At 55.2% G+C, this 7,700-nt stretch overlaps 1 protein-coding gene across 1 annotated transcript in view; it reads left to right on the top strand.

Annotated features, from left to right (window-relative positions):
• Positions 1-1,847: 1,847 nt before the first annotated feature.
• Positions 1,848-7,700, top strand: part of ARHGAP26 (Rho GTPase activating protein 26) — a gene marked incomplete at both ends in the record, with an annotated part of 17,583 nt that continues 11,730 nt past the window's right edge. Inside the window, 5 exons of the mRNA XM_009084935.1 lie at positions 1,848-1,943; positions 2,869-2,930; positions 3,233-3,304; positions 4,460-4,561; positions 7,136-7,246. Of these exons, the coding sequence (XP_009083183.1) occupies positions 1,848-1,943; positions 2,869-2,930; positions 3,233-3,304; positions 4,460-4,561; positions 7,136-7,246 (443 nt within the window). The remainder of the gene's footprint in view (positions 1,944-2,868; positions 2,931-3,232; positions 3,305-4,459; positions 4,562-7,135; positions 7,247-7,700) is intronic.

A 7,700-nucleotide genomic window follows, 5' to 3' on the forward strand; every position in this document is an offset into this window, starting at 1 on the left:
GTTCTGGCTTTTAGGAAAAGGGGATGCTGGGGTGTGGGAGGGTGTGGTGGTGGCACAGGGAGGATGGTGGGGCCCTTGGGGCAGGCATGGGTGCCTGTCTCTCCTTTCCTGGCCAGTCCTGCTGCTAATTTTATCCTCTGTCGCTGTCACACTGGAGTTATCTCCCTCTTGCCTCTCTCTTGCCTATTTATAAGCACTGTGGGCCATTGCTGTCGGTGTCGCCGACTCTAGAGCCTTCTTGGCTTCTCTCTGGCTCGTGCCTGGTCCCAGAGCCCTGGGCTCCTCCTGGCTCTGGGCAGGAGGAATGGCCCTAGGGGAGGAAGTGCTGGGCTGTGGGAGGTCAGCTCCCATCCCTCTCCAGCTCCAGAGCCCCGCCCAGCCAGTGGTGGGTACAAGTGATGGGCACAAGGTCTGGCTCAGCTGGACACGTATCACACAAAACGTGGCCACAGTGTGTGTGTGGACAGCGTGGCTGGTGGAGAGGAAACGGCTCCTTGAGGCTTTAACGTCATCTTCCTCATTGTTCCAGAGGAGGCAGGAGGCCACCCGGCCCTGGGATGGGGTTAAAGTCCCCGGGCCCTCCAGCTGCCCTGGAGAGGGAAGTGGGGCTGCTCTGTGGGCACGTGGAGGAGCAGAGAGAGCTGCACCAGGGGCTGCCAGCTGGACCCAGCCCTGCCTCATGACCCCAGAGCTGCCTGGGGCTGGCACAGGGCCCTGTGGAAAACCCTCCCACCCCACCAAGTCCCTCTTTTCAAGCCTGGCAGGAGCCACTGGGAAACTGCCCCCAAAAATGTGTGGCTTGCTTCCAGAGGTGCCAGTGGAAATTCCCGGCAGCCCCAGGCAGGGTGTAAGCTGTGCGTGTTACATCCTCCAGGGAGCAAAGTGCAAATCCTGTTATGTGTGAACCTTTTCCTTGGAGAAGCCCCCTCTGTACTTTTCCACTGGGAAAGCTCCCAGTGCTTTCCCTTTCCCTGCCTGCCTTAACTGGGTGGTTCCCTGCTGCCTTAGGAGGCAGTTGTGTGAAGGCAGCCAGGACTGAACTGGGCAGGATTAGCCCCAGGGACCTGTCATCAGGGACACTGGGAGAACAGTTTTAATGCTTGGAGAAAGCTACCAACTCCCTTATCCCACAGGGAATGCGAAACACTTGGATTCTGGTGTGGTTATCTCTTGGCTGTTGGTGTCCAAGAGGAGGAAACAGCCTTTGCGTGCAAATACATTTTCCACCAGTGCTTGGAAAAGGAATCAAACACTTAAGTTTTGGGCTTTGAGTGAAGAAATGCGCAGGGGAGCGAGTACTGTGCCTTCCTAGCAGTATGCAAATGCTGGCAGCTGCTCAAGTCCAAGTTCCCCTTGGAGCCAGTGGCCTCGCAGTGCCTGGGACTGTGGATCTGTGTGTTCTGGGTTACAGGGCCGTTTGAAAAGCTAGTGCTGGATCCACTCAGGTCACCGTGAGTAAGAACTTAATAGGATTCAGATCTTGTCGAGAATCTGCAGCTTGGGAAGCAATAAACCTCTGTGTTACTGGGCCCTTCCCTCAGTGGGACCAGGAGCCTGGCAGAGGTGCCATCAGTCTGGGGTGGTGTCACTGTGTGTCACTGTTTGCCTGTGCTCCCAGGTGGTTCCTATGGTATTTTGAGGTTCATCTCCTGCAGGGTGTTTTGGAGGGTGCTGGCAGAGCCCCATCCCTGGACTGGGTGCAGGAGGACAGTGCTCTGGGGATTCCCTGGTGCTGAGGGCACTGTCAGATGGCTCTCTCTGCTGGGATTTCTGTCTGCCTGCACCCTGCTGCTGAAGGGCCTTTGCTGCTCTAACACCCCTGTTTCCCCTCTCCTGCTCTCTCCCAGACCTGTCTGCAGCCCAGCGCAAGTTTGCGGATTCCCTCAATGAGTTTAAGTTCCGCTGCATTGGCGACGCTGAAACGGACGATGAGATCTGCATAGGTGAGTCCTCCTGCCCCTGGGCAGGGCACAGGGGGAAACACACATGAGAACACCGAGGGGGCCAGGAATTTGCCTAGGTGCTTTCCTGCTCTCTGGAAATGGCATGTTCCTCCTGTTCAACATCAGCAAAGCCTTCCCCAGGAAATCAGCTGTTGCTTCTTGGCCTAAACCTGTCCCTGCCTGATAGGAAAGAGAGAAGATTGCCCATATCAGAAACCATCTCAGTTACTCAGCCCTTCTGCGCTGGAGGGCAGGATCTGGAGGTGGTTGTGGCTGGATACACTGCAAAGGGCTGTGACCTGAAGGGGAGGAGCAGCCTTGCTGCAGGAGCACAGGACTCTGTGCTGGTGGGAACCAGGGGTGCCAAGCCTGGCAGTGCTCCCTGAACTGAGCCTGGCTCCGCCACAGAGCTTCTTCTGGCACAGGGAGCAGCTTCAGCCTCTTCCCTCCCCATTATCCTGCTGCCCCAGCTGAACTTTTAGAGCTTATTGTGCACATCGCCTGGAGCCAGGAGAGCAAAGGAGCTTTAGGCTTGATTTAACGTTGCTTGTTTGTTTGTGCTCAGTCTCTCAGCAGAAATAAATAGCTTCTCACCCAGGTCCCCTGGCTGTGGTGCCTGTGCTGGTGACCTGCCCTTGTGTGCTGGGCACAGCTGAGGCCAGTGCTGCACCGTGGTGCTGGTTGTTGGCCAGGTGTTGGGTAGGGTAGGTTTGAGCTGAGGGTGTTTCTCTCTGGAAATGAGGACACAGTGCTAGGGATGCTCTGCTTCCAGCTTTTCTCCATGGGCAGTTGGAAGCCTTTCTGAGGAGAGAGCAAAGATGCTAAAAACCCCAAACTACCAACCCATCTAAAACATAGACAAAACCCCCCCCATTCAGTCTCTTTAGAAAAACCAAATGTTAAATGCTGACTGTGTCTCTTCCAGCCAAGTCTCTGCAGGAGTTTGCCACGGTGCTGAGGAACCTGGAAGATGAGCGGATGCGCATGGTATGGCCCAGCCCCATCTGTCCCTGGGAGCAGGGGGTGGTGGCACTGCTCTTGCCACCTGCAGTGGCTGCCAAGCCCAGGGGAGGGCAGAGGGAAGGGGGAACACTTGAAGAGCATCAGAAATGGTGTCCTGATGCTGGAAAACAGCCACTGCTGGTGCTGGTGGGGCTCGGTTTGGTACTAGCCTCTCAGCACAGAGCTAGAGGGGTGAAGCCTGTGCAGGTGTCTGTGGGCTGTGGGAGGGTTTCTGTGGGAAAGGGTACTGAGCAGCAGAGGTGAGCTGTGCCTGTGTGTGCCCACAGATCGAGAATGCCAGCGAGGTGCTGATCACGCCGCTGGAGAAGTTCCGCAAGGAGCAGATCGGGGCTGCTAAGGTAAGTGAGGTGTTGTCCCCACTGGGAGCCCTGGCTCAGGCTGAGGAGCCCAGAGCCACACCGTGATGGCCATGGAGGTGTCCAGGACCTGGCACACTGCGGAGATGGACCCTGTGGGCATGGGCACGGCAGGAGGGACACAGGGGCAATCCACCTCCTGGGGAGTGCCTCTGTTCTGAGCTCACCCACAAGGTGGTTGGCCAAGGGCCAAAAATCACATGCCAGCTCCAAGTGACTTGCCAAGGGCCAAAAATCACATGCCAGCTGAAGTGAACTTTTTCCTCACTCCAAGCAAGAGTCAGGATTTCGTTGGAGGGGTTCCCAATCACCCAAGCCCCCCAGTCTGCTCTCCCCACCCCGGTGTGTCGCTGGGTGGGCACACGGGGTTTGGATGGCTCCTGGCAGGATGGGGAAGCGCCGGTGTGTCTGAGGGTGGCTGTCAGACAGCCTGGCCCCCCTTTCTTTCCTGCCTTTGTTCTGAAATGAAAACCACTGTCTGTGGCTCCCCTGTTGTTATAACAACCTGCTGCTGCCTGCAAGAAGCTCATGCCAGCCCCTGGGGCTGTGTTCGCATGGCAGCAGGGTGCCCAGCCCGGCCACGCTGCACTCTTCATCCTGCTAAGACAAAGCACAAAGAGGAGTCTCCAGCATGGAGCTGGTTATGAGCAGGTGCCAGCCTGGATTTGGTCCTGGCATTAATGGTGGCCAGGCTGGGATGAGAGGTGCAAAGGGAAGTGGAGTTGACATCCTCCTTTAATTCTTTTGCTGCAATCAGCCAAGTCGCTGTGTCATCATCCTGAGTGAGATGTAGGAGAAGCCCTCACAAGGGGTGACAGGGGTGGGATGTGAAACTGTGGTGATGTCCTGGTTAGAAAGCACTTTCCTTGCTATGTTGTCTTTGGAGCAGCCCAAGCACTGAGCCCCAGGAATAGAGGGGTTCCCCCAAGCTGTGGATTTTGGCAGCATAAGCTGCTTTCCTGTAGCTGCCTGATGCTGACAGACAAAAGCAGCCTCACCTGCTGGCAGCTATGGTCCTGCCTCATGCCAGCTCTGCCCGGGCTGTGCCGTCCTGCCCGATGCTGTAGGGATGCTGAGGATCCTCATGGCTGCTCTGGTGCTGTTGTGTTCAGCATCATACTTTGTTCTGCTTTGTAGGATGCCAAAAAGAAATACGACAAGGAGACTGAGAAGTACTGTGGTGTCCTAGAAAAGCACTTGAACTTGTCTTCCAAGAAGAAAGAATCCCAACTTCAAGAGGTGAGAGCAACCTCTGGGTTTCCATGTCTGGCTGTGACTGGAGAGCTTTTTGAATGCCTTACACAGATTACAGCAGTGGTTCTGCTGGCTGTAAACTCATTTTTCCCCTTGTTCTGGCTGCAAGTGGAGGGTTTTCCCTTCTTCCTCTAATGAAAGGGAACGGGGCTGTTTTAGTGAGTAAACCAGAGAGATCCCAAAATGGATAGCAATCAAAAAGGAGAGAGGGTTTATAATTAAAGAGTGTAACAGAAGGGAACTGGTTCTGCTGCAGGCTTCTCGGGTGCTGACACAAATCATGGATGTCTGGGCTCCTTCTCTGCAAGTGGGTGTGCTGCCTTGGGCTCTGGGGAGGAGGGATCAGGCTAAGAGCCTTAAACTGCTCTAGGAGACATTACTGACTTGGGATGTAGCTGTGCCAACTGCCCTCACTGGATGAGTACACTGAGTTTTCAGTCACTTCTTCCTAGTTTGAAATTCCTTGCATTGTCCTCGAGCTGGGTTGGTCTTTGGAGGATGCATGTCCTTGCCTTTGGGTGTGATGCTGGTGTGCCACTGTTCCCTTACTGGGGGCACTGGTGGGCCTCTGGTTTAGTTTGTGTTTGAGATACTGCTGTGAGGCAGTGGGAGTGGCAGGGGTTCGTTCAGTGGAGGGAAGGATCCTCTCGTGGCTCTCAGAGTGCAGGGGTGGCTTTGGGAGATGTGATCCTGTGCGCTGGACAGAGCGTGTGGGGCTGCCTGGAGGTGCCGTGTGTGGTACAGGTGGGATGCAGCTGGTGTCCCTGTGCAGGATGTGAGCAGGATGCAGTGCTGGCTGCTGGTGCCATCTGCTGGCATCTCCCACCCCAGGCGCTGACTTGGGCTGTAGCTGGGAAGGCAGGAGGAGGCTGGAGCCCACTGGAACCATCTCCCAGTTCTGCTCCTGGAGCCTGTTCCTCCGTGGCACTGGGAAGTGTACATGGTTTTGTTGGCTCAGGCCCCACTGAGGAGGGGGATGACTTTGAAAGAGCATCCAGAGTGTGGGCTGTGAAATGTGGATGTGGCATCGGTGGCACGTGTTGGTGCTGGCCCCATCCAGCACCCCCAGGGCTGTCCCCTGTCTCTGGGGCAGGAGGCTGCAGGTGTGTGTACAGTGCAGGTGCTGATAGGGGCAGCACTTTGGGCTACTGACCACTGGTTTTTGAGAGTCAGAAGCTCCTCTGGACACCCTGATGTCCCCAGAGATGAGCAGGGGATTTGGTGTTTTGTGTCTCCTAACCTCTTGCTGTTCACATGTGGACAGTGGTAGCATCCACATGTGCAACTGCTGTAGCGAGGCAGGGAGAAGAGAAAACCATGGGAATTCTCTGCTGCTTTGGCTGTGGACCAATAAGCAACACACAGAGTCTAACCTGCCATTTAACTCCTGGCAGAGTTACTTGATTGCATCTTGTTTTCTGCTTTTTAGAACTCAGTTTGCTGAATCCCTCAGCCTGCACACCGTGGGCGCAAACGCTGGTGGCAGGTCACGGGGAAAAACAGGACTTTCTGTGGCCATATCACACAGAAAAGCAGGAGTGAGCTGTTGGACACATCCAGGCAGGTGTTTGCCAGCTGGGTTTTGCCATCCAGCCCTGAGAGGATGTGTGTGATACAGCATATCCTCCGTCCTGGGGTCTGTCTGTGCCCAGCACAGTGAGGGTTGTGCTGGCAGGGGCACCCCCCAGTCTCAGCAGGGACAGAATTTGCCTCCAGCTGAGCAGTGGCTCTGTGGTGGTTTGGGGTGAGGCTCTTTGCCCAGCTGAGCTCACTGGTGCTGAGGTGGGAGGGATGGTGAGTCTCCCATACTGACCTCACTGTGGGTACCACTGGTATTGGTGATGCTCTGTGTTGTTCTACACAAAGTGTCCCTTGTGAAGCATCACTTGAGCACTCTGGTCTAGCAGGAGGTGTCCCTGCCCATGGCAGAGGGTTGGAGTGAGATGAGCTTCAAGGAGGTCCCTTTCTAACCCAAACCAGTCAGGGATTCTGTGACATGTGCCAGGCATACCCGTGTCCCTCACTCTGCTCTCAGCTCATCATCTTCACTTTGTGTGCGTGACAAGACTGTTTTTAGGCACTGGGATTGGGGCACATCCCTATTTTTGCTCAGTTGGGCTTTCAGAGCAGAGGAGATTTGCTGTCTGCTGATCCACCAAAGTGACATGCTGGTGGTGGGCGCATGTGCCACCTGACTTGGCCTTGGGATGTTCCAGGCAGATCCCATCGTGGTGCTTTCCAGAAGGTGCAGAGTTGCCTTTCCTTGTCGAGTATGCAGCGATTTCCCGTTTTCCTCGCCTCTGCTGCCTGTTTTCCACACAGCTGTCGGGGAGGTGAGAACATGAGTCATGAAAAACATTTTTCTCAGCTGAAGAAAGAGCCAGTTCATGTGAATCAGGTTTATATTTATCACTGTGCCATCTGTCCAGCCTAGGACCAGGAGCTGAAGCTGAATCGGCTCTGCAAGGCCACGTTCCTGTCAGACCCAGGTGTGCTCTGGTGGCAAGGCCCATGGTACCAGTGGGTTCTGAGCTCTGTTTTCTCCCTCTCTCTCTGCAGGCAGACAGCCAGGTGGACCTGGTTCGGCAGCACTTCTACGAGGTGTCCCTGGAGTATGTCTTCAAGGTGCAGGAGGTGCAGGAGAGGAAGATGTTTGAGTTTGTGGAACCTGTAAGTGAGCAGTGATCCACCTCAGCCTGCACAGAGAGAGGATTGTGTGGTGAAACTGGGAGCTGTGAGGAGCTGTGGGGGGTGTCCTGCAGTGGGGGGTGGCTGGGGAGCTCCTCTCACAGAGGGAGGTTTGGGAGGGGAAGGCACTGTGGGAGCCTCAGGGCACAGAGGCATTGGCTCAGTGGCCACAACACATGCTGGGAACGTTTCAACATGTCATATTTTATTGTGGGGACACTCCATTGGGGTGGGCTGGACTGGGGCCTGAGCAATTGAAAGAAAACTGCTCTCGATTGGGGAAAAAAAACCCCAAATTGTAGGTAATATTCACAAGGGAAAAGGAGTGCAGGAGTGACAGAAATAGGGGAAAACGTTTTCTAAGATATACCTTTGCTCAGGTGTTAAGTCCTTTAAAGCTGCTCTGGGAGGTGCTAGACCCCACAGCTCTTTGCAA

This window comes from Acanthisitta chloris, unplaced genomic scaffold (assembly GCF_000695815.1).
Source record: "Acanthisitta chloris isolate BGI_N310 unplaced genomic scaffold, ASM69581v1 scaffold21021, whole genome shotgun sequence".
NCBI classification, from domain to species: Eukaryota; Metazoa; Chordata; class Aves; order Passeriformes; family Acanthisittidae; genus Acanthisitta; species Acanthisitta chloris.